At 48.1% G+C, this 25806-nt stretch overlaps 2 protein-coding genes across 2 annotated transcripts; both read right to left on the reverse strand.

Annotated features, from left to right (window-relative positions):
* Positions 1-1343: 1343 nt before the first annotated feature.
* Aldoc (aldolase, fructose-bisphosphate C) lies at positions 1344-5442 on the reverse strand. The gene is made up of 9 exons (XM_075991479.1): positions 4986-5442; positions 3428-3547; positions 3127-3338; positions 2976-3030; positions 2720-2880; positions 2539-2622; positions 2195-2369; positions 1888-2087; positions 1344-1763 (listed from the first exon to the last, which is right to left on the reverse strand). Exons 2-9 carry the CDS (start codon positions 3537-3539, stop codon positions 1671-1673), a joined length of 1092 nt encoding a protein of 363 aa, XP_075847594.1. The 5' UTR covers positions 3540-3547; positions 4986-5442; the 3' UTR covers positions 1344-1670.
* Positions 5443-5764: 322 nt separating this feature from the next.
* Spag5 (sperm associated antigen 5) lies at positions 5765-24489 on the reverse strand. Its single transcript, XM_075991480.1, has 24 exons — positions 24211-24489; positions 23886-24011; positions 21126-22153; positions 20847-21024; positions 14976-15050; positions 14643-14735; positions 14437-14571; positions 13951-14070; positions 13604-13696; positions 13404-13517; positions 13055-13148; positions 12721-12868; positions 12541-12643; positions 12118-12251; positions 11810-11951; positions 8164-8275; positions 7865-7951; positions 7490-7610; positions 7294-7405; positions 6831-6911; positions 6570-6725; positions 6415-6489; positions 6225-6305; positions 5765-6080 (listed from the first exon to the last, which is right to left on the reverse strand). Exons 1-24 carry the CDS (start codon positions 24259-24261, stop codon positions 6009-6011), a joined length of 3531 nt encoding a protein of 1176 aa, XP_075847595.1. The 5' UTR covers positions 24262-24489; the 3' UTR covers positions 5765-6008.
* Positions 24490-25806: the final 1317 nt, after the last annotated feature.

Consider the following 25806-nt stretch of genomic DNA (forward strand, 5'->3'; position numbering starts at 1 on the left):
CCTGAAAAAGCTTTCTAATGTCATCCCTAGGATAGGGCTTCTCTTCGGGACACCGGCTCTTGAAAGCTTAGAGACAAAACTCACAAAACGGTAAATTTTTAGCATGATTGGCTACTCTGGGGTTAATTTTGAGACAGATTTCCCTACATGACCCAGAAGAACCCAGTGCCTCAACCTGTCACAGGTCACCACATCAAGAGTCTAGAATGTAAAAATCGGTCCCAATTTGGAAAAGTCAGGATGCTTAATTGAAAATTCCTGAGCAGCCGGGCGGTGGTGGCGCACGCCTTTAATCCCAGCACTCGGGAGGCAGAGGCAGGCGGATCTCTGGGAGTTCTAGGCCAGCCTGGTCTACAAGAGCTAGTTCCAGGACGGGCACCAAAGCCACAGAGAAACCTTGTCTCGAAAACCTAACAAAAAAGAAAAAGAAAAGAAAAGAAAATTCCTGAGCACAGACTCCATATCCTAATGCCTCCAGTTCAAATCCTGGTTTTACTTATTGCCTGAACGGCAGCTCTCTGAGCCTGTTTCCTCCTATGAAGAAGACTATAGTAGCTTCTTTACAGAGTCGTGTTAATACATATAATAGTGGCATGAAGAACACTGCCTGGCAGGCAGAAGCACACAGAAACTGCTGAGCTAGCTGCTCTTTTGTTAACAGATCAGGCCACCAGGGCAGAGCAGCAGTGATTTCTCCAGCTCACGGGACACAGCCAGTCTAGTATCTCCCTACCTCACACTCCAGCCCAGTGGTCAACATTCAGCACAAAGCCCAATCAGTTCTCACATTGCCCAGACTCTCAAATGGATCTCTTCTCTGCGTGGAAGTGGCTTTAGCCCTTGGCAAGCTCCTAGATTCCTTCCTCAGCTCTGGCAACCCAGAGTCTTTGGAGGTTTTCCTATTGGAAAGGGGCTAAGTGCACATTCCCCCTAAATGTGTCAGGCCCCAGCAGGAATCAACAATGCTGCAATGGAGAACTGCCCACTCTCATCCCTGCTCATCCTGTTGACTCCCTCCCCGCTTTGAGCCCCACGCAGACTCTGTTTCAGGAGCTGCTCATCGTCCTAGCACCGTCGTCCGTTGCCTTTGATGTGGCAGTCCCTGGAAGACTTGTAGTCCCCGTTACACCTGCTTACAGCTCCACTTCAGCTTTGGAGATCAGCAGGTAGAAGCCTGAATGGGACATGGTAGCCCAGGTAGGTGAACCCTTCCTCCATAAAGTTGAAGCCCAGTGAAGCTCAGATCTCAGCTCTTCATTGCATAGTCAGAGGGCTCTGACATAGGAGGAGCCAGCAGATCACACACAGGGAGAGAGGACTTTGACGTGTGCAACAGACAGTAGTGTGTTTTGCTCCTATTTATTTGCTGTGTACTCAGGGCATGAGTCAGGGCTAGTGCACGTTCCCCCGATCCCAAGGACAAGCTACATCATCATGGGAAAACTGTAAGGGTTGACAGTGCCAGGGGAAAGGCCCCCTGCCCTCAGACTTGGGGGGACTTTGCCTCCCATCCAGGGTTTCGGGTACAGCATGTGAGATGGAGAAGGAGGAGAGAATAAGATGAGTGGTGCTGGGTGAAGACAGTGCTGTTCTGCATGGCTACTGGGCCCTGGCTGTGACTACGGGGTGCATGTTACTAGGCCAAGGGCTGCGGGCTGAGGAGGCACGCCTCAGTAGGCATGGTTGGCAACATAGAGCGACTGTGCTGCAGCTCCACCATCTCCACTGCCTTCATACCTGCCCTGGGCTGCAAGCCCGTTCATCTGCAAAAGAGAACAGGGACAGGTAAGCAGGCTGAGCCAGACCACAGGCGTGGAACCCTGCCCAGTTTGGGATCTCTGGGTGGGACACACAATCTCTCCCCAGCCATCACCTCTAGCTCCCTACCTCTGCCCGCTTGATAAACTCCTCAGTAGCAGCCCCAGCGTTGTCCCTTTGTCCTCTCCAGGCATTGAGGGCAGATGCCTGCAGGGCACGTCCATAGGAGAAGGTGAGGGCCCAGGGCCGGGGAAGTGGGCAGCGATTGATGGCATTGAGGTTGAGGGATGCCTCCTCTTCGCTCTGACCTCCGGACAAGAATGTCACTCCTGAAAAAGACAAACTGACTGGTCACTCTCTTTTCTCCAGGGCAAAGGATCCCTGCGCCACAGAAAAACCTGAAGTCAGACCTGGAATGATAGGAGCAATTCTGTACCTGGGACGGCTGGGGGCACAGTACGACGCAGGGCAGTGACAGTAGCCATGGCGATCTCTTCCGGGCTATACTTGATGGGACAGGCATGGCCAGGGGTTACCATGTTGGGCTTGAGTAGAGTTCCCTCCAGGTATACATGATGATCACTCAGGGCCTTGTACACAGCAGCGAGGACCTGAGGATCAGAGGTTTATGTGGGGTGGGAGACTACAGGATGTGAGCATCCCGTACAGGCTTATTCTCTGAAGCCCTAAATGAGAGTGTGCCTGGATCTAAGATGCAGGAATGGGGTCCAGGCGCCCCGATGGCTGTCCCTGGTGTGTCTGAGCTCAGCTGAGCATTACCTTCTCTGTAACATACTGGCAACGTTTGAGGTCATGGTCTCCGTCAGGCAGGATCTCAGGCTCCACAATAGGCACGATACCATTCTGCAAGCAAGAGCGGAGTAAACTGGGAGAAGCAGAAGATGGGAATCGGGGAAAGCTATGCAAGCATGCTTCCACCCACCCAAACTCCAGCACACACCTGCTGGCAGATGCTGGCATAGCGGGCCAGCACGTTGGCATTCTCCAGAATGGCCAGTGCTGAGGGTGTGCGATCACTGATCTTCAGTACACAGCGCCACTTGGCAAAATCAGCACCATCTTTCTTATACTGAGCACAGCGTTCCAAGAGTCCATCCAGCCCTGAAAACACAGTACCAGCTTCATCACCCTGCCCCTGTCTTGCCAACATTAACCATATCATACCTCTGTGGACTTCACATCCTCCCACCACATACCTTGAGTGGTGGTTTCCCCATCAGTCCCGGCAAGAGGCACTACACCCTTGTCAACCTGCAAGGAAAAGTAAGTTGAGGGCTAGCCTTGCAACCCCTCCTACAGACACCAGTTTTCACACCCAGTTCCCACGCAGGGCCAGGGGCTATATACCTTGATGCCTACAAGAATGCCCTTATCCTGGATGGTCCGGACAAAGGGGACACCATTGTCATCTTTCTGGTAGAGTGTCTCATGGAAGAAGATAACGCCACCAATACACTTTTTCACACGGTCATCAGCGCTGAACAGGACCTGGCGGTACAGCCGGCGATTCTCCTCAGTGTTCTCTACCCCAATTTGGCTCAGCCTTTTAGCCATGCTTCCTAAAAGCAAGCAAAGGGAGACAGCCTTGTTCTTTGGCTAGAACTCCTTGGCAACCATTCCTCAACTCTGCCCACAGGCTCTCACTTACCTACGGACTCATCTGCAGCCAAAATGCCTTTTCCTGGGGCCACAATCCGTAAGGCAATATCAGACAGCTCCTTCTTCTGCTCAACAGAAAGGGCTGGGTACGAGTGGGGCATGGTGACAGCTGTCTGGAATGGAAACAAGATAGAAAAGCTAGATCCCAACTACTAATGCCTCTGCTTCCCCTCATGACCAAACAGGCCAAATGTCCTGCTCAGTGGGGCCGGGAGCTGAACAGCAGTCCTTGGCCTGAGTCCTGGGCATCAAAGTGGCACCAATCTCTTTGACAGCTGACAGGGTTAGGGCCCTAGTTCCCACATCTCCTTTTGTCCCTGGTGGGCACCCTTCCCAGCTCCAGGAGAGATGCAGGATGGGGGATGGGGAGGTGGCAAGCCTGAAGCTATAGGTCTTCCAGGAAACTGCTGCCCAGATGAGAATGCCAACCCTCCTTTCACGGCCCCTGGCCCCTTCTTGAGGGACACATAAGACCTGCCCTTCCTGCTTTCCCTGTCTTTCTTCAAAAGGGCCCCTAAGAAAAAACAAAAACCCATTTTCTCAAGATTTGTGAGTAAGACATTTAATCCACATGATCCTCACATCTAGAGGAAGGCAGGGGACAGGGTGAAGAGAAGTGGTGGTACAGATACCAGCCAGGCCTTCCATGACCTCTTCTGTTCCATACTGCAAACCTGACTGCCTACTCTGCATACCTATGGTGGAGATCGGGCCCAGAGCACTGCAAGTATGGCAGGATGGGGCCAACAGGCTAGCTAGATTTACATGAGAGGACAAGAAAGAGACACCATCAGGTCATCTCCAGCACCCAGGAGCATTCCCCAGTGTGCAAGGAGGTACAGGAAATAGGGAGGCCTGGCTCCCCACAGCTCAGACTCCTAGGGGATCCAGAGGCAAAGGATTAAGGTTGAGAGAGTGGAGGGGGAAAGAGGGAGCCTTGGGGTAAGGTGGGTCAGGTGGTGGTGATGCAGACTAACCCATCCTGATGGTCTTCCTGGGCCTATAGCCTACACCTGGGGACTAGCCGTGAAGGAGCAGAACTGGACTGAGATTTAAATGCCTTGGATGGGCTGGGTGGTGGTGGCGCATGTCTTTAACCCCAGCACTTGGGAGGCAGAGGCAGGCAGATCTCTGTGAGTTTGAGGCCAGCCTGGTCTACAGAGCTACTTCCAGGACAGTCAGGGCTGTTACACAGAGAAACCGTCTTGAAAAATCAAAAAAAGAAAGAAGAAGAAGAAGAAGAAGAAGAAGAAGAAGAAGAAAAAGCCTTGGATGAGAGAGGCTAACCTAGTGAAAAAGTCCTGGAGGCTGAGTAAGAACGACTTGGAACTGGAAAAGCTGAGTTCTAGTTAGGAGAGCTAGGAAAAAAGGGGTTAGCAGGGTTTTCCTGAGCCACAGGGTTTCAAGCATACAGAAAGCAGAGATGTGAGGCTAGACGGAGTTGAAAAGGTGGACCGGGGCCCCAGGGAGCAAAGCAAGGACAGCAGCGAAGAGTCAAGGAGAAGAAACAGGGATGCTGAGCATCTCTGCCTCGCCTAGGACCTTACCTGTACCAGTCAGCCGCAGGAGACACAGGTACAGCTCACTTCGGGTCTGGTTAGCAACAGACTGTAGCTCAGTCCAAATTGGAGTAAATAAGGCAGCGGATGCCGCAGAGCTACGTGACTCCTTGGGGGCGGGACAAACACCTCCCGCACTGGCCCCGCCCTCTCCCCAGGACTGGTCTGGGGTAAGGCCACGCCTTCAGAGGTGGAGCAGTGAGGTGGAGTGACTCCTCCGCAGGGTCCCCAAGGTTGTTAAAGACGATGCCCCTCCCACATCATGGGGCCCCCTGCAGCCAGAACCGTAGAGGAATGAGATGGACCTTGTGTTTGTCTCTGCCGCGAATCCATGTTTTGCTGTGCTAGGCATTATGCTGAATGTTGGGGATTAAGCCCCGTCTAGAGAAGAGTCATGGAAGCAATCAGCAGGTGGGAGGTGGCACGGATGCCCATCTACCAGGGTGCCCCAGTTCGAGGCAGGGAATAATGAAATGGAGTTCCTGTTCTCTGGCCCACATTTACCAGTGCCTACCCCCTGGGGGTTGGTAAAAGCAAGTGAATGGAGTCTTTTCTGTTCCCCCTAGGCAGGGATCCAGGGAACAGGCAGTCCATTGCCCATTATTTGTGGAAGCAAGAGACTCAAGCAAAAAAAAAAAGCAGACAGCCCTGGCTTTAGCCTCAAGAGGAGGTGGTGAGGGTGTGAAGGGTACCCAGGCTGGAGGGCTGAGCTGCCTCCCTGACTTCACCTGCCCACTCCTACCTCAAAAATAAGATACAGTGGACTTAAGGAGTACATTAAATATACTTTATTTAAATAGCATAAAACACAGTTGGCTCTATCCCAGTTAGTCCTATTACCGGGGGTAAGGGACCCTGAAGGAAAAGGGAACCAAGTGGAGTCCAGCTTTCAATTTCTTTGACAGGTTGCCGGCGCTAGTCTCAAACTCCTGAGAGTAAACAATCCTCCTGCCTCGGCACTGGAGCAGCTGGAAGTTCAGGTGCACAGCACTAGCCCACTCTTTCAGTTCATTAGCTCAGAAACTCCAGCAATCCTTGCAGCTCCTTGCAGCTCTTCACTACTTCGGGGACAGACAGCAGAGTCTGGGAAGAAGCAAAGAAAGTGGCTGTGAATCACAGTGCTGAGGCCAAAGCTCTGGCCTGTGAGGCGGAGGAGAGAAACCCACTGGAAGAGCTGTGCTCCTCAGTACTCCTGAGGCCAGGTCCCGGTACCTCCCTCATTTTTACCTCGTAAATATGCTGAATGGTGTCATCAAGTTTCTTTAACTCAGTGTCAGAGCGCCGAAGGTTCTCCTCAAGGATGTTCCTCTAAAATGCAAACAGGCTTCATAAACCCTACACGTAAAGACCACAGCTAGAGAAGACACAGGCAATATGGCAGGGCGCTTGCTTGTGGTGGAAGGAAACAATTCCTTACATGGCTCTGGTACTTGACCATCAGTTTTGCTTTCTCATTTTTCATCTCGAGGAACATGACCCTCAGCTTGTCCACCTATAAATATGTCCAGATTAATAGGGGCACAGCCTGGTGCCCCCATGAGGTGCCCAGATCCTTTGTTAATCCCGAATTACTTCCTGTGAGAGAGACACTTTCTCCTGGATCCAGTTAGTAGCTATCAGCTGACAGCTAGGGTCTAGCTGGCCCTCCAAGGCTTCCTGGAGCACTTTATTCTCTGTCTCTGCATGCCGCAGTGAATGTGTGAGCTCAGTCACCTCCTTCCTGAGACTCTGGGAACAAGAGCAGAGGTAACCCAACAGCACCCAGGGCCTTTCTCTCCCTATCCCATCAGGCAGGAGAAGCACAGGCCCCACACAACGTCACGAGACACATACTATGAGCTCACTACTCTTGTCTATCTGCCCGAGGATCTTCTCGCTCTGCTTCTGTATCAATTCCTGGAGCTCCTTTTCATTCTGTGAAGAAAAAAAGAGAAGAGAGAAAACACTGAGGAAAGGCTACCTTCTTTTACAGTCCTTGCCAGACGGCAGGACAGCATCCCTGAGCTGTGCTCAGCCCTGGGGACTAGTTCATCAGTCCACTTTTTCTTCAGGGCCAAGAAGCAAGGCAGGCACATCTTGGTTCCAGTTCTGCTTCAGTTCCAGGCTTCCCTGCTGGGTCTGCTTGAACGTGACAGGTCAGCCAAAGTCTCAGATATCAAATGTCTGGCCCCAAAAGGGCAAAACTAGGGCAGTAGCTGGAAAAGCCCTACTACCTAGATTCCTAGAGAGTGGCTCTCAGTGGGCCAGTGGAGCCGCCCCAGTTCTTCGTCGCCCCACTTTAAGGTCCCTCTGTCACCTTGTAGCACAAGCACAAGGTCTGGTTCAGCTTCTCTATGTCTGCATCCTTTGCCTTCTGGGCTTCCTGGTGCTCTTCTTCTTGGTCCTGCAGTCTGGTCTGCAGTTCACAGCTACGGAAGGGAAGTGGGCATCATCCCTGCACCCTGCCATCAGCACGAGGGCTGTCTCATAGACCCATCATTAACACCACTCACATTTTTCTCTGCAGGGCCCCAACAGCTTCTTCTCTAGACTCCTGCAGCAGAGAACACAGGCTCTGAAGCTCCAGTAACATAGTACTCATCTCTGCCAGGCTCTTCTCCAGGTCTGGGGTCTCTGAAAGAGAAAGTCCTAGATAGAGGTGCAGCCCTTCTGCCTAGGACGGGGTACACAACCACTGTTTCCACAACTTCATGTTCCTACCCACAGGGTTTCAGTATCCGGAACACTACAGATCCCAAAAGACAGAAATAAAACAAGCCCAAGTAGAATCGAGGTTTTTAGAGCAAAGCACTTCTCTCTGCTTTCGTCTCTGCTCATCACTACCACACTTGGAGAAAGGAGGCATGGTCCCTGGAGCCCGTCCTAACCTGTAGGCTGGGGGGACATGGCCGATGCTACTCGGGTGAAAGCACTCTTATCACTTCCAAGCAATGGCACGGGAACCGGTTCTGGCTCTAAAGTAAAAATAAAGCAGGAATGTTCAGCAACCTAGAAATTCAAGGCCACCCTGAGCTACCTGAGACACTATCTCTAAAAAACAAACAACAAAAAATATGGAGCATAGAGAGGGTCTCTCTGGTGACCCAACCAAGGGACTGCAGCAGTGGTCATGGTCAGACAAGTCTAGTGGCATGCATCTGTGCCAGCTGAATCCCAAGGTCTTCACCTTCATCTGCCACTGCTGTCAGGGTGTTGTCTGAAATGGTACTGTCATTGGGTAGAGGGTGTTCCTGGGCTGGAGCACAGCCTGTACTGGGTAGAATGACCTCTGATTCAGCCTAAGGTCAAAGGAGAAAAACAAAATCAGCTGTTGAGTTGTATCTAGGGTGATTTCCTGAGCTCTGAGAGGCTCCTACCCTTCCAGAGCGAGCTTCCACTCCACCTTCCAAAGGTCCTACCTCCAGCTTCTCACAGTGCCTTTCCCCCGAACATGCTAAAGCAACATTTAGAATGAAAATCAAAACCTTACATCTTTTAGCCCCGACTGTCCCTTCACTTATATATGGGGGAGGAAGGCCTGCCTTTCATCCTTACCTGTGATTCTCACTACCCACGACTTGGCAGCCAACACTGTCATTAGTTCACCACTGGTATCCTTACTCTCTTTTTTCAATGTTCTCTAAAATATTTTTATTGTTATTTATGTATGTATATGTGTATCTGTCTGTATGAGTGAGGACAGATGGATGTCAGATCCCCTGGAGCTGGAGTTACAGGCAGTTGTGAGCTGCCAGGTGTGGGTGCTGAGAATTGAAATTCAGATCCTATGAGGTCTTAACCATCTCCCCAGGCCTGGCATCATTTACTTTCAAATACAGCAGGTACTTCCCAGATCTACTTACCGGGCCTGTTTGATACTGATGATCAGGCACTTAGCAAACTTTTTCTCCTGGATCATGACCTTGGATTATGACCTTCCTTCACAGATAGGCCTTTCTTCAACTCACAGTCTTTCCTTAACTCTTGGCCCTTTTTTGACTCTGCTTCCACCCCAAGTGCTTTACTTGTAGAACTCTACAAAACCCCCACTTCAGATCGTCATTTCTACATGGATGACTCTTCAATCCCTTTCACTTAACTGGATTTTTCCCCAGTCTCTGTGCCCAAAGAAAACCTCTGATGATCTACCAGAATGTCCCACACTGAAAACTAGCGTGTATAAAGCTAAGTTCACTATTTTCTCTATTTCACTCTCATCGCTGTTCTAGATCCTAACAGGCAGCAGACTGTAGCCTGCCAACTGCTCTCAGTGCTTCAGGACACACGGTTTCCCTCAGTACTGTCAGTGGCTACTCCTGAGCTGCAAGGCAAAGCTGAATAATTGAGACAGAGCCAGATGGCCCACAAGGCTAGACATTTGTGATATATGATATGGTCCCTGGATGGGAAAAGTACGCCAGGTCCAGTTCTAGACATCAGGGTCACTTTCTGATGATTTTATGATCACTGGTCACTATTCTGCTTCTACATCTGCCACCAAGTTCAGTTATTTACAAATCCTATATTTTTCATTTTCCCTCTTTTGATGTGTGTATGTGTGGTGTGCATGCATGCATGCATGCATGTATGTATGTATGTATGTATGTATGTATGTGTGTCTCTTCATATGTGTATGTGTAGACCTAAAGTTGATGTCAGGAATATTTTTTTTTTTAAGACAGTGTTTTTCTGTGTAACAGCTATGGCTGCCCTGGAACTCTTTGTAAACCAGGCTGGCTTCGAACTCAGAGATCTGCCTGCCTCTGCCTCCTGAGTGCTAGAATTAAAAGCTTACGCCACCAATGACCAATGATTTTTATGTATGTATTTATTTGTGATTTTGAGGCAGGGGCTCTCTACATAGCCCTGGATCACTGGACTAAAGGTGCATGCCACCACCACCCAGCTGTGTATAACTTTCTACATATAGGGTTTTTTGTTTTGGTTTGTTTTTTTGTTTTTCGAGACAGGGTTTCTCTGTAGCTTTGGAGCCTGTCCTGAAACTAGCTCTTGCAGGCCAGGCTGGCCTCGAACTCACCGAGATCCATCTCCCTCTGCTTCCCAAGTGCTGCGATTAAAGGCGTGCGCCACCACTGCCCAGCTTCTGCATATAGTTTTCATATTTCCTCTGGCTGATGGGCTTTCCTGTATGCCTACCCTTCCCTATAAACTTCTAAACATTGACAGCCAAGGTCAGTAACTTGCTTTGAGAAGACATCCTAATTCTCAAAGGTAAAAATGACCAATCATGTCAGATCATAATCTTAAATCACAATGGCAACTTTATATCTGTCTGTCTTCCCTGCAATTCACTGCAGAACTTCTAACATTTTATGTGTTCAGCCCCCAGTTGGAGAAGAGGATCTTGGTTGTACCTCTAACTGTTGAATAAACTAATTAATGCTAAATGTTGAATAATATCAACCACTTCTCCACATACACTGGAGAAGCCAAAAAAAGCAAGGCTAAATTTCTTTTTTTCCTCTCTCTCTTTGTTTTTTTCAAGATAAGGTTTCTCAGCTTGGCAGTGGTGGTGTACACCTTTAATCCCTGCACTCATGAGACAGAGTATCTCTGTGAGTTCGAGGTCAGCCTGGTCTATAGAACAAGTTCCAAGACAGTCTCCAAAGCTACACAGAGAATAAAATAATAATAATAATAAAACAAAAAAAAAACAGAGTTTCTCTGTGTAGCCCTGACTGTTCTGGAACTCACTCTGTAGACCAGGCTGGACTTGAACTCAGAGATCCACCTGGCTGTCTCCCAGGAGACACCATTGCCTAACTAAATTTCTTTCTTTAAACACTAATAAGCAAAGAAAATTAATACAAGTGCCTAAGGACAGCAAGTGTGTCAGGAAAACAGGAAGACACCATGGAAGGTTTTAATAGAAAAGAAGAAAGCATTTCAAACTGAAAACAGAAGAGAGTAGATATGGGTATGGGACTATCTAGAGCGAGGCGTGAATGGAAATGAGATGTGTGGTGTACGAGCAGCCTACCTGGACCAAAAGGCTTGGAAACTGGAAGGCAGGAGAAGGTGTAAGTGACAGGCTAGAGAGGTCCTGAAGATGACTTAAAATCATTGATGGTCACAGAATGAAGCAAGACTGGGGTTTTCAAGAAGTCTGCTATACAGGTGGGAGAGGTGGTTCAGCAGTTAAGAATGCTTTCTGAAGCTCGGCGGCACTCGGAGGCAGAGGCAGGTGGATCTCTGTGAGTTTGAGGCCACCCTAGTCTACAAAATGAGTTCCAGGACAGTATCCAAAGCTACAGAAAAACCCTAGCTTGAAAGACAAAACAAAAAAGAATGCTTTCTGAGCTGGGCAGTGGTGGTGCATGCCTTTAATCCCAGTACTCGGGAGGAGATCTCTGTGAGTCCATATCTAGCCTGGTCTACAGAGTGGGTTCCAGGACAGTCAGGGATACATAGAGAAACCCTGTCTCTAAAATAACAAACAAACCAAAAGAACACTTCCTGCTCCCATTGTACCCACATGGGCATTTCACCATAGCTGGTAACTCCAGTTCCTGGGAATCCAACACCCTCTATGGTCTCCACAGCACCTGCACACACGTATACTCACCTAGTGTACACACATAATCATAAGTAAAAAAATAAGAGAATCTTTTTTTTAAAAAGGTCTATTCTATATACAAAAGATATAACTGGTGGATTGGGGAATAGAAAGAAGCTCAGTGTAGAGCGTTTGATGACGCTCAGCAGTAGAGTGCTGTCTGATTTGTGCAGCCCCAAGGCCAATTCTTAGAACTAAAAATGAAAAAGAAAAGAGAAAAAGATACAATGGCAGGGAAGAAAACCCACTGTCTTGCCTTGTTCTCCTTTAGCTTTGCCTGTAAGAAGAGGCTGAGACTCTGTAGCTGCTGGATCAGCAACCTCAGCTCTTGAGAATGCTGGGATGTCTTCTCCAGGGCCTGTTTCTCATGCCTTGCTGTAGTGCTGGCCAGCTCAGCCCTGAAATTCAGGACCCCAAAGGTGAGCAAAGACCACTGACTCTGAGCACTTCTCTCAGATCCTCTTTTTCTAGGAGAGAGGGACTTAACACTCCCATGGTTCTCTTCAGGGAGACTTTGGCTTCTGGAAGCATGGGTGGAAACACAAAAAGGCAGCAGGTTCTTACTTCAGGTTCTGCACAGTGTCCCTGAGGGTCTCGCATTGCAGGCTGCGCTCCCGCAGCACTTCTAGTGTGCCTCTCAGCTGACATTCGATCTGGCCCAGCTCCAGGTGAGCAACTTGACTCTCTTGGTCTGCAAACTGGACAGAAGGGAGAAGGAAGGAGAGGAAGGGATAGAAGGAAGAAAAGATGGAGAAAAGGAGGGAAGGAGGAAAGGAAGAAAGAAAAAGAGAAGGATAAAAAGAAGAAAGGGAGGAAGAAGAGGGAAGGATGCAGGAATGGAGGGAAGGAGATAGAAAAGGAGGAGAGGGAACTTTAGAGCATGGACAGAGGCTCTCTCCAGTCCAGTCTTTAACTTCCTTCAACCCCAGCAGGCAAGAGTCACACTCCTGAGGTTTACTCACCCCTTCTCCAAGCTGAACTGCTTACCTCCAGGGTCTCCTTCAGATCCTGCACCTCCTTGGCCAGCACAGCCCGCTGATGCTGCAGCTGTGCTTGTGTGTGTTGTAGTTCCATTTCTTTCTTTTGCCATCTGCCAATAGACCATCTATTAGATCCCATTCAGGCCTTCATCTGGGCCTCTTGCCACAATAACCTGATAGGACTCACTGAGCAGTCTGCTCCTTGTTGCTCTGGGTAAGCTGACACAGCAGCTCATCCTTCGCGGCCAGGTCCTGGACACAGTGGGTATGCTGACTCTGTAGGTCTTTCAGCTGGCTCTCTGTGCTGGTCAGACTCTGCAGCTGAGCCTGGAGCTCTAGATCAAAAGTATCCTGATGATACCATGGGAGCCTAAGTCAGGACCCTACCACCACCACCACACACCGTTTTGTCCCAAATCATGTGCTCCATCGAAACCTCCCTACTCTTCTGCCACACAACAAGCAGGCCAACTGTTTATACGCACCTGCACACACAAGTGCGCACACACTCACACACGCACCTGTGGTAAGGTGACTATTTTCCAACTTCAGCTGTTCTATTTGGCCTTTACAATCCTCTAGATGGGCAGAGACTTGTTCAAGCTCCTTTGAAACCTAGAAAAGACAGATTCCTTCCTACAGTTCCTCCTGAGGCAAGAACTCCAGGACTCAGTGCAGCTTTTCCTTACAGTTAACAGTGCAAACTTCCAGAAGAGCAACACTGCAGAAAATGAAGCTGATCCAGGGAACAAGTAGAGACAAGAAAATTACAGAAGCGAAGGCACTGGGATCAAAGGAAACAACTGAGCTCCTGATGTCTTAAAGCCAAACAAGGTGAAACAGGACCTAAGCAGCCCCACCCCAAGTTACCTGCTTCTTTTCCTCGACTGCAGCATCACGCTCCTGAAGGGCCTGCCGGCTCTTGATTGTGAGCTTCTCTGTGAGTCCTCGAGCCCGACTCAGCAAAGCTGCCCATGTCCCATACTACCAAAGAAATTAGATCAGTAGAGCACACCCAAGGATGGAAAACTGCCTCTGAAGAACTGGTTGTGATGGCCCCAAATACTCACATCCAGTTTGACTGATGTCCAGTCCTGCTGCAAGGCAGAAGTCAGACTCACTGTCTGCTGAGCCAGCTCCTCCTGCTCTGTGTGAAGCTCTGTCTGGAAAGCAACGATTATGGAGGCAGCTAAGTGGGAGTATGGGACCATCTTGTCGGTGTCATCAAGAGCTCCAAGAACAGAAGATGCCCTAAGATTACCTAAGAAGTTGGGAGTAGTGGTACACACCTTTAATCCCAGCACTCAGGAGGCAGAGATAGGCAGACCTCTGTGGGTTCAATGTCAGCCTGGTCTACACAGCAATTTCTCAACTATACAGTGAGGACCTATCTCAGAAAAAAGGAAAAGACAATTACCAGTTGGGTCTGGGCCTCCTGTAGAAGGCCTCTGAATGTCCGCATTGATGTCAAATCCTGTTCCAGTTGGCTGATGCGATGGCTGGCATGTGCACGGAAAGCCTCCAGTACTGCCTCTGCCTGTTTAGGGCAAAGGTTGCAAGGACTCAGTGTGTAAAAAGAAAACAGCACAGAAGGCCATAAACATAGATACCCCAGCAGCTCTTTTTTTGTTGTTTTTGTTTTGTTTGTTTGTTTTTCAAGACAGGGTTTCTCTGTAACTTTGGAGCCTGTCCTGGAACTAGCTCTTGTAGACCAGGCTGACCTCGAACTCACAGAGATCTTCCTGCCTCTGCCTCCCGAGTGCTGGGATAAAAGGCGTGCACCACCACCGCCCAGCACCCCAGCAGCTCTTAACTCCCCAGGTCAGGCAGTTCTACGTCAAGTCACTCCCACAGAACCTTCAAGTGGATACCTGCATCCAAGACGGGTCTCCGGCCACCTTACCGCATCTTTGCCTTTCAGGGCCATTTCCTCTCTGTGCCTCGCCTCCTCCCTTTCTGTTCTGAGGCTCTGGAGCTTTGCCCTCAGCTTCTTCAGGACATGAGAGCAGGAGGAAATCAGGGTGTCCGCACGCTGAGACTACAGAAGAGGAAGGAGATACTATGTCTTATGCCTTCTTCTTTACTTAAGGTCGACTTCATGATGCTTACCTCCTGACTCACTGTCATCCTGTCTTCTGTCATGTGTGTCAGGGACAGGTGCAGAAAGGATATCAGCTCTCTAGAGACTAGCAGCCATGATTGCTGTGGAAAAGAAGACAGCAAGGTTATATCAAATGTAGTCATTAAGCAAGAAGGGACATTGTAGGAAAAAAAGCCATTGACTGTCCCCAGTTCTAAATTCCAAATAGTAAGACATCCCTGAGAAAGGTCTGGGCTGTTCCCTTCACTGCCACCGCTATGTATCACCATCTACTAACCACCCAGGACCCACCATTTATCTTCACAAGGGCCCCCAGTGGCATAAGCTCAACCAACACTTACCATGACATTCCTGGCTTGCAGCAAGGCCTGTCTAATCTCTTTGCTGTCCTGAAGAAGTTTAGGTGTCTTAGTGACCTAGCCACAGAAATAATGGCACTTTTTAGATGGATAACACACACCAGCAGCCTCTGATGCCCCCTCACGCCAATGACTTTCATATGAGATGAGAAATCAGACTCACAATCAGATGAAGGCAAGTGACAATGAAAAACCTAGAGGGGGCTGGAGATAATGGCAAGGTGCTTGCCTTGCAAATAGAAGGGCCTAAGTTTGACTACTTGGAGTCCAAGTAAAAGGCTGAGTGTGCGGCTAGAGAGACGGTTCAGTGGTTGAGAGCACTTGCTATGCTCTTCTTATGTTCTACCCTTCTTCCAGAAGACACAGGTTCAGTCCTTAGGACCAGCTCTGAAATCAGGTGGCTCAAAACTGCCTGTAACTCCAGACCCAGGCGATCAGATCTCTGGCCTACAAGTGTCTGGCCTCTGCAGATACTTGTAGACATATGGTGTACCGTACATACACTCAAGCACACACATACACATAAATGATAAGTAAAACTTTTTTTTTTAAAGTCAGGTGGTAGTGGTGTCCCCTTTTAAATCTTTCCGCTGTGTTGTGTACATGAAGCAAGTGTGCTCTACCACTAAGTTATGTATCTCCAGTCTGAAAGCAGGCAGCTTTTTAGTGGAAAAAAGGTTATGGAAAGTGGATTGAAGGGTACAGGGAAGGAGGGAGACAGGGAGAAAGGTCAGGAAAGATCAATCAACAAAAACATTGTTTGAAAATGTTATAATGAAGAAGGAAGCCAGGTGGTGGTGGCACATACCTTTAATTCCAGCACTCAGGAGGCAGAGGTGGGCAGAGCTCTGTGAATTTAAGGCCAAACTAGTATACAGAGCAAGTTCCAGGACAGCCAGGGCTATACAGAGAAGAAACCCTGTCTCTTAAAAAAAAAAAAAAGCCATGGGCTGGAGAGATAGCTCCGTGGTTAAGAGCATTGCCTGCTCTTCCAAAGGTCGTGAGTTCAATTCCCAGCAACCACATGGTGGCTCACAACCATCTGTAATGAGGTCTGGCGCCCTCTTCTGGCCTGCAGACATACACGCAGACAGAATATTGTATATATAATAAATAAGTAAATAAATAAATAAATGCCATAATAAAACCAATGTATCTTAACTAAAATATAAAATAAACCAGAGACCAGAAAGATGACTAGACAATTAAGAAGATAGGGAGGGGTTGAGTCTCTAACACCCACTTAGAGCTTACAACCATCCATCTGGGCATCTGGCACCCTCTTTTGGCCCCGATGGGCACCAGATGCACATGTGGTACATACATGCAGGCAAAACATACACATACAATAAAGATTTTTTTCCCTTAATTAAAAAAGGCAGCTTAATTAAAAATGGCTCAGCAGTTACACATTCTGGCTGCTTCTCTAGAGGATCCAAGTTTCATTTCCAGCGCCCACATTGAGACTCATAATTGTCTATAACTGTAGTTCCAGAGGATCAGATGCCCTCTCCTGGCCTCTTCAGGCACCAGACACACAAAGGCAAAACCCACACATTAAAAAGAAAAAATAGCCGGGCGGTGGTGGCGCACGCCTTTAATCCCAGCACTCGGGAGGCAGAGGCAGACGGGATCTCTGTGAGTTCGAGACCAGCCTGGTCTACAAGAGCTAGTTCCAGGACAGGCTCCAAAACCACAGAGAAACCCTGTCTCGAAAAACAAAACAAAACAAAACAAAAAAAAAAGAAAAGAAAAAATAATCATTACACCATCACAAGTTTACGCATGCCAAAATGCCAGCTTTTTACCCCGTCTCCTGGGGATGGAGGGCAGGTCTTCAGGCATGCTCCCATGCACTTCACCAACTGACCACTTTCTAACTTCCTCCTTGCAGGGCTAGAAAATGAACTTAGGCCTCATCTATGGTAGGCACCTGCTCTATGACAGGGCTATATCCCTGCCCTCTTTAAATTATTTCTATTTTCTTAATTTTTGATTACATGTATACATGTATTACATTACAGACCTGTGTGTGTCTGTGCACATGGGTGCAGATACCCAGAGGTCAGAGATATCAGATTTCCCTGGGGCTAGAATTACAGGTGGTTGTGAGCTGCCAGATGTAAATTCTGGGAACAGAACTCTGGTCCTCTGAAAGAGCAGAATATGCCCTCAACCACCAAGTCATCTCCAACCCCTATTTTCTTACTTTAGTTGTCTACTTTCTTATGGCAGAAAAAAAATCTTCGCAAGAGGCTAGATTTGGTAGCAAACAGACTATAATCCTAGCCCTAGGGAGGAGGAGGCAAGATGGTCACGAGTTTGCTGCCACTTGGGTTACAAAGCAATATCGTGTTCAAAAAAGAGTAGGAGTTTTCGTTAGCACCCAAAGGAAGACATTATAAGGGCACTGCAGAAGCAGCAGTGCTGAGTCACTGAGCACTGCAGTCTGGCTCTCAGCAGGCGGTCACATTACCCTCGGGTCTCTGCAGTTTACAGCCCCCTTCCCCAGCAAAGCCATCTATCTATGGCATTGTGCAGAAAGGCACGAAGTAACCCCCAAGTCCTGGGCAGGACCACACACACTGCTCCAAGCTGGGCAGTCAGGCAGGTGATGAGATTAATGTGAAGAGGCAGCCGAGCGGCAAGGACATGCATGGTGATGGCAAATGGCTGAAGGGATGCCATTTCCTTTCTCTGGTTCTGCTTCAGTGGCCTCCCAAAGGACCTGGCAGCTTCAGAGGAAAAGGATAGAAGGCAGATCTGAGGACATGAAATGAGGCCAAGGACAAGGAAAAAGATACAAAGAAATTTCAAGAAAGAAATTGGTCAGCTAGAGAAACAAGGAACCCATGGTTTCCTGGTCTGGGGAGAAAGGTAAAGTTACTTTAACAATACTTGCACGTGAAGGGAGGCTTTGTGGGCACCATCTCTTCCAAGCATCAATCACTGTAGTTACTATAGCCACATCCTGACATCTTCCATTCTTTCCCCAACACTATTCTCTTTCTTCCTAAGTGTGATGTCACAGCTAGCGTCCTCTAGAACAGTGCTCTTTATCAGCAACAACAAAACTAAAACAAAACAAAAGACAGGGTCTTGCATAGCTCAAACTGGCCCTTAGCTCAAGGGCAGCTGAGGCAGACCTTCAACTCCCTATCCTCCTAGTCTTCCTAGTTCCACTTCCCAAGTGCTGGACTTACAGTACACACAATCATGTCCTGCTAGAACACAGGTCTTTAAATTACTTTCCTCTTATTCCCAGGAACCACATCAGCACATCAGACAGTTCACAACCACCTGTAACTCCAGCTCCAAGAGAATCTCTAGCCTCCAAGGGTACCTGCACATGAAAAATAAACCTTAAGCGGTATATATATATATATCTTAAGAGAAATAATTTCCTCTCATACCTAAATACCTCCTGTTTTGTTGTTGTTGCTTTTCACAATATTTTCAGTACCTTTACTTATGTGTGTGTGCACATGTGCAGGTCAGAGGACAACTGGCAGCAGCTGGTTCTGTCTGCCACATGGATGCTGGGGATCAAACTCAGGTCATCAGGCTTGTTGCAAGCACCTTTACCCATCATGCCATCTCAACCTTTACCCATCATGCCATCTCAACCTTTACCCATCATGCCATCTCAACCTTTACCCATCATGCCATCTCAACCTTTACCCATCATGCCATCTCAACCTTTACCCATCATGCCATCTCAACCTTTACCCATCATGCCATCTCAACCTTTACCCATCATGCCATCTCAACCTTTACCCATCATGCCATCTCAACAGTCCTTTTCTGGCTTTTTTTTTTTTTTTAAAGAAAAAGCCATCTCTCCAGACCCCTTCTCTCAACTCTTTTGTGTGTGGTTTTTCAAGACATGGTTTCTCTGTGTAACAGCCTTGGCTGTCCAGGAACTCTCTCTGTAGCCCAGGCTCTCGAACTCAAGAGATCTATCTGTCTCTATGGATCTGGGTGCTAGAATTAAAGACTGACGATATGTACCACCATGCCCGGCCACCTCTCAATTTCTGGGAGTGTCTCACCCTGAAGTCCAGCCTGGTCTGGAACTCATTAAACAGATTAGGCTGCTCTCAAACTTGTGTCAAACCTGGCTCTGCCTCTTGAGTGCTTGGACTGTTCATCGCCATGCCAGCCAGGGTCCCTGTGCAGTCCTACACATGCTCCCTCATATGATTCATGACCATTATCCATTCCAGCAACACCAAAGTCCTTCTGCTAAATAATAGGCCTAACCAAGGCATGTCATCCAAGACTAAGAACTCCTTTGGGGACATATGCCAAAAATCTTTGTGAGCTTTCACCAGAAATGTTTAATAAGGGGCTGGCAAGATGGCCATGCAATCCCGTCAACTCGAGTCCTATCCCCAGAACAAAAACAATGGATGAAGAGAATAAATTCCCAAAAGATAGCCTCTGGCCTCCAGGTGCTGTGTCTTGTACCTGTCTGTCCATCCGTCTGTCCGTCTGTCTGTCTCATTTCTCTCTCTCTCTCTCTCTCTCTCTCTCTCTCTCTCTCTCTCTCTCTCACACACACACACACACACACACACACACACGCTTAATTAGCTGGGCATGATGACACAAGCTTGACCATATCCCATCACCTAGGAGACTAGATCACCATGGGTTCTAGGACAGTCTGGGTTACAGTGCCACCTTGCCTCAAAAGCACCAAAAGAAAAAGTTGGTTGAGCTTGGTGGTACATGCTTTTAATTCTAGCACTCAGGAGCAGAGGAAAGCAGATCTCTGTGAGTTCTAGGCCAACCAAGGGCAAATGATAGATACTGTTTAAAACTTTTCTTGCTTTGGGCTAAAGATACTGCTCTGGACTTTCCCAGGACACAGAGGTCCTGGGTTCAATTCTGAGCACCATAGAAATAAGTGAGTCCTGGTCAACAAAGCTAGTTCCAGGACAGGCTCCAAAGCTACAGATAGACTGTCTCAAAAAAAAGGAAAGAAATAAGTAACTCTGTTTACTTGTCCTGCCTTGGGAAAGTCTGGATGCACTAAGTACAGTAAGTACCAAAAGCATATAGGTATGTCGGACTTTTTTGTTTTTGTTTTTTGTCTTTTGAGACTGGGTTTTTCTGTAGCTTTGGAGCCTGTTCTGGAACTAGCTCTTGTAGACCAGGCTGTCCTTGAACTCACAGAGATCCACCTGCCTCTACCTCCTGAGTGCTGGGATTAAAGGTGTGCGCCACCACTGCCTGGCTTTTTTTTTTTTTTTTTAAGTATGTCCAGATCTTCTTCTTCTTCTGTATATAGCCCTGGCTAACCTGGAACTTGCTCTGTGGACCATGTTGGCTTCAAACTCAGAGATCAGCTGACTGTTGGAATTAAAGGCATGTGCCACCACCATCTGACAATCTTCAACTTTTTTTTTAAATGTTTTTTTTTCAAGATAAGTTTTCTCTGTGTAACCTTGGCTGTTCTGAAACTCACTCTGTAGACCAACCTGGCCTCAAACTCATGGAGATTCATCTGCCTCTGCTTCCCAAGTGCTGGAATTAAAGATGTGGACCACCACTGTCCAGCCTTCAACTTAAAAAATAAATAAATAAAATAAAAAGACAGGCTAGCCCCAAACTCTATAGCCCAGGCTGGCCTTGAATTTTAGGTCATTTTTAGGTCATCTTGCCTTAGCCTCCCAAAACTTGGTATTATATGCATGCCTGGCTCAAGTTCCCAGTTTTTGCACATAGTCTAAGGCTGACTGAGTCTGTAGCCAAGGCATCCTTTTTTCCCTCGGGCAGCCTCTCAGCTTACTTTCTAAGGCAGAGGGGCCACTGGGATCCTCCGAGCTCTCAGTCAGAAGATCGTACCTCACTCGGAGAGCAGTCAGTCTGTGTGCTACTGTCTTGAGAGTCCTGGTGCGGGAGAGGGAGCTGCCTCTTCCAGGCTTGTAGCTGGTGGGAAAGAACTTCCAGCATAACAAGGGAGTTCAACAGGTTCTCTTCCAGGTCGTGTCGGGACAAGGCAGTCAGATCCAAAGGACCGCAGCTACCCCAGGAAAGCAGAAAAGAAGACAGGAAGGAGAGAGATGTGAGTGGCAGGTCTAGGGATCAGTGCTCTAGAGGCGCAGGTCTGGAGGGGACACTTACCCCAAGAGGAGGCGCTCTGTCTCTGAAGCACTGTGCTTGGTGCCTGCTTCTGCTGGTGCTGGAGGAGTAAAAGAAGTTCCCACAGAACAGGTGGAGAGGGGTGTATTGCCAACGGCTGCATCCTGAAGCACAGCAGGAAAGGATAGCCTCTGGCGGAGATTCTGTAGCATGACTGACGTATTCACACCATTTTCTAGCCAGGCCAGTGGGGACATCCAAGTCTCTGAATCTAAGCCAGGAATCCTACTAGCATCTTCTCTAGTTGGGCCTGGAGCTTCCTGGGGTCCCATTTCCACTAGACTTGATGTCAGAGATACAGATGGGACGTCTTCTGCATTTGCAGCCAGTGCTTGATGTCCCGATTCAACCTCCTCAGGGAATGTGGGAAAGCTTGTTTCCTGTATAACTCTGTACTCAACAGTTTCCTCCCCTGGATCTACGTGATCAACGGGTAAATCTTCAGTCAAGGCCACAGAGAAAGTCAAGACATTTTCAGAAGGTACTAAGTGCTCAGTTGCAGCTTCAGTGTTAACGCCTTGTAGGTTTTCTTCAGAGCAGTGGAACTGTTCAGAACAGGGTTCTGGTGGATATTCTGGGAGGTGAGACGGAGGGTCCTGAGATGTAGGCTGCTCAGGCCTAACAGAAGCAACTTCTGTAAAGCTGTCTTCCATACAGGGCGCCACCTCCTTCTCCACCAGATCCTCCAGCCCCGAAGACTCCTTTAGAGAGCTGCTGTTTATCTCTGCTCTGGTATCTAAGGGGGCCTCAAGCATCAGGTCTTGCTGCTGCCCTAGTGGGAAGGGTAGAAGAACCATGGTCTCAATTAGACTTTCATCCATTGGTTCTACTACAAAGTCATCCATTGTGTCTGCTGCTTTCTCTGATGTACCAAGAGGAAAGGTGCTCTCGGGAGGTGGGTCAGATTCTCGCTGACAAGCTTCTGTGGACTTTGAAGAACTGGCCTGTTCTGAAAGGCAGTTGTTCTCAGGACTGATAAAATCCACTGGAGATAAGCTGCTGTTCCTTTCCTGCCAAAACAAAAACAGTTGTCTAAGGCAGTCAATTTAGTCTTCAACATATGACCGTGGGCACAACATCATATCCAAACTCAGAAAAAGCAAAGAGTCCTCTTGTTATCTCTTCTGAGGTAAGAAGCTAGCCAATCCTGGCCGGTTACCACGCAGAACCAACAGTAGGGAAAGAAAACTAGGAAGCCACTTGGACCCTTAATGCATCCCACATATAAATGAGGATCCAGCTGTTAGCATAAACACTCCTAGCATATCTGTTCATATCAGCGGGAGATTTTAGCTCGAATATGACTTGGCCATATCTTTTTCTAAATCCAACCTACATCTAAGAGCTACGTAGGAGGACTAGTACAGGGCGCGCTATGTTTCAAGTGCTGTCAGAATCTAGAGTTACTATACGCAGAATAAAGCTTTTTTTAAAAAATATTTATTTATTATGTGTACAGTATTCTGCCTGCAGCATCAGAAGAGGGCCCCAGATCTCACTACAAATGGTTGGGAGTCCCCATGTGGTTGCTAGAAATTGAACTCAGGACCTTTGGAAGAGCAGTCAGTGCTCTTAACCTCTGAGCCATCTCTCCAGCCCTAGATAAAGCTTTTTTGTTTTTGTTTTCTTGTTGTTGTTGTTGTTGTTGTTGTTGTTTTATTGAGACGGGGTTTCTCTGTAACTTTGCTGCCTATCCTAGAACTCGCTCTCTAGACCAGGCTGGCCTCGAACTCAGAGATCCACCTGCCTCTGCCTCCCGAGTGCTGGGATTAAAGGTGTGCGCCACCACTACTGCCTGTCTTAGAACAGATAGTTTTTTTTGTTTTTTTCGAGACAGGGTTTCTCTATAGCTTTGGAGCCTGTCCCGGAACTAGTTCTTGTAGACCAGGCTGATGACTTCGAACTCACAGAGATCCGCCTGCCTCTACCTCTACCACCCAGCAAGATAAAGTTAATGAAATAGGGTTAGAGGTACACAGTTCAGTAGTAGTGTTTGCTTAGCAAGCACAAGGACCGAGGTTCAATACCCAGCACCACAAAATAAAATAACAAAGTCATGGTCCGAGGTGGGGGTGGAGAATAAACGTTCATATTTCAAAAGAATAAGAAGCTTTATGGTTCCCATTAAGAGAAAGACAAATGGATAGCAATTCTTCAGGACAATTTCCCCAGGCAAGTAAGTTCTTCAAAATGCCTTTAGAGAACCCTAGGGGTACCAGGCAGTGGTGGCGCTGGCCTTTAATCCCAGCACTTGGGAGGCAGAGGCAGGCGGATCTCTGAATCCCAGGACAAGTTAATCTGAGGTGAGTACCAGGACTACACAGAGAAATTCTGTCTCAAACAACAGCAACAACAATAGAAAAGACTTGACAAAAATACAGCTCGATAAAGGTAATCATGCAAGGTAATACTTAAAGTATTGGACCCAGGAAAATTCTGATTACTTCATAGGATACTGTCTCACTCTCCATAAATGAGCTTCATAAATGAGCCAGCGTAAGTATTTCTCGGGAATTTGGTAAAGGTCAAACCAACAGCTAAATAGAGATGCAGGTACTCAGTGGATTCGTTTTAACTACCCCGGGGCACCTCTCTGTTGGCCTGAATAGCTGTAAATGGAAGTCACGGAAGTAGAAGGCTTCATTATCGCTTTTAATTACGTTCCAGCCCTGGCCCTCTGTTCCTCTGAGCACTCGGCCTGGGCAAACAGCCCAGTTGAGAAGCTACCTGGGCGAATCTCACCTTCAGCTCCAGCTTGCGCAGGTATGGGGTCAACGAGGAGAACATCGGCGGCCTTTTCTCTGAATTGGTGAGGGCCCTGGACTGCAGTTTCAGCTCTCGGAGAGGAGTTCTCATAGCTGGTTTTCCCTGAGAGAGAAAGCGAGTGTGAGGAAACCTGGCTCAGGCAAGCGCGCCCCTCCTCTCTCCGGAAAATGTTTTTTACCCCCCCCCCCCCCCCGCAACCGCCGGGTCGCGGGGCCAACAAAGCATCCCGCTGCCCGGCTCCGATGGACTTCACCGGCGCCACGCCCTGGTACTGCCCTCTCCGCGGGCGTTCTCTCCTCACCGGTTGGGGCGAAGGCGACAAGCCGAGATTCAGTGTCTTAACCCTCCACATCTTCAATTTGTTCACTTTTCTGACTAAATCGACTTAGTCACATTGACCCGCCGACTTAATTTGAACCCGATACGCGCTTCCGGATTGGCTGTGGGGCCGCAGTACGTCGCGGGGGGGCGGGAACTGCGTTTGCCACGCCCCCAGGTCTCCACGCACTTAATCTAACGCCTGTTCTTAGGCTACCGGCATCAGGGTTGCGTGTCTTCCGGTCAGGGACATCGTGGGCAGCTGGAAAGTCAAGGAATCCTGTTTCAGTAGCTCTTTTCTCTCAGTTACCGAGTGAACGGCACTTCACGCAGGGTTGGGCTGTCCAGGTGTAGATGCCAGATCCATAGGTGCCCCACTTTGGCCTTCAGGTAAATGCCTCTTAAGAATTTTTGGGCCTTTCTTATATCTAACCTTAGAGCCTGCAACAAGATTACTAGAATAACAGCGGACATGTACTGTACACTTATGATTACCGTGGCACTCTTTTAAAGTGCTTGCTATATCATTAACTCATTCATTTTATACATAAAAAAATGAGTCAAAGATAATATAATTTGCACAACATACTACGAACACAGGCTTCTGTCTACTGAATCCCTCTGTAGTTAAACAGGGTCTCACTATGCAGCCTTGGCTGGTGTGGAGCTCAAACTCAGAGATGTGCCTGCCTCTGCTTCCTGAGTGTTAGAATTAAAAGTAGGTGGCATTGGGCCTGGCAGTGGTAGCACTTCTTTAATCCCAGCACTTGGGGAGGCAGAGGCAGGTGGATCTCTGTTGAGTTCAAGGCCAGCCTGGTCTACAAGAGCTAGTTCCAGGACAGCTAGGACTGTTACACAGAGAAACCTTGTCTCAAAAAACAAAACAAAACAAAACCCAAAAAAGTAGGTGGCATATTAACTGGAATTTATTAATCCATTTTTTATTAATAGCTGCACGTTTTGTTGAGATTGAACCTCAATACATAGCACAAGGTGGCCTCAAATTTGCTTCTGCCTCCAAATCAAATTTTTTGTTTATCTTGTATCAGGGTCTTGCTATATGGGTTAGGCTGGCCCTGAACTCCCCATCATCCTGTCTCAACCTTCCAATTGGCTGGGACCACAAAGCCTAAAAAAGGTGAGAGTATTCAAGTTAATCATTGATGGCACCATGTTGAAGCAGGGTTTTGCCAGCCTCTTCACTAGCTCCAGTCCTGCCTTCAGCCTCTTGAGTGCTGAGAAGTCTTAATTCATGGAGAGAAGGAAGCAAACCAAGAGGAGCTTTTGGTTTTGTTTTAAAACAAGGTTTCTTTGTGTAACAGCCCTGGCTGTCCTGGAAACAGGTTGGCCTTGAACTCAGAGATCTACCTGCCTCTGTCTCCCAAGTGCTGGAATTAAAAGCACGCGGCACCACTACCTGACTTCTCTCTCTCTGAGACAGGGTCTCTCTGTGTAACTCTCTTTGTTTCACATGCATGCCTGGTGCTATTGGAGGTTACAAGAGGGTGCTGGAGCTAGATAGAGTTACAAGAGGTTATAAACTGCCTGATGTGGGTACTGGGAACCAAACTCACATCCT

The sequence above is a fragment of the Microtus pennsylvanicus genome, chromosome 11, assembly GCF_037038515.1.
Source record: "Microtus pennsylvanicus isolate mMicPen1 chromosome 11, mMicPen1.hap1, whole genome shotgun sequence".
In the NCBI taxonomy this organism is placed as follows: domain Eukaryota; kingdom Metazoa; phylum Chordata; class Mammalia; order Rodentia; family Cricetidae; genus Microtus; species Microtus pennsylvanicus.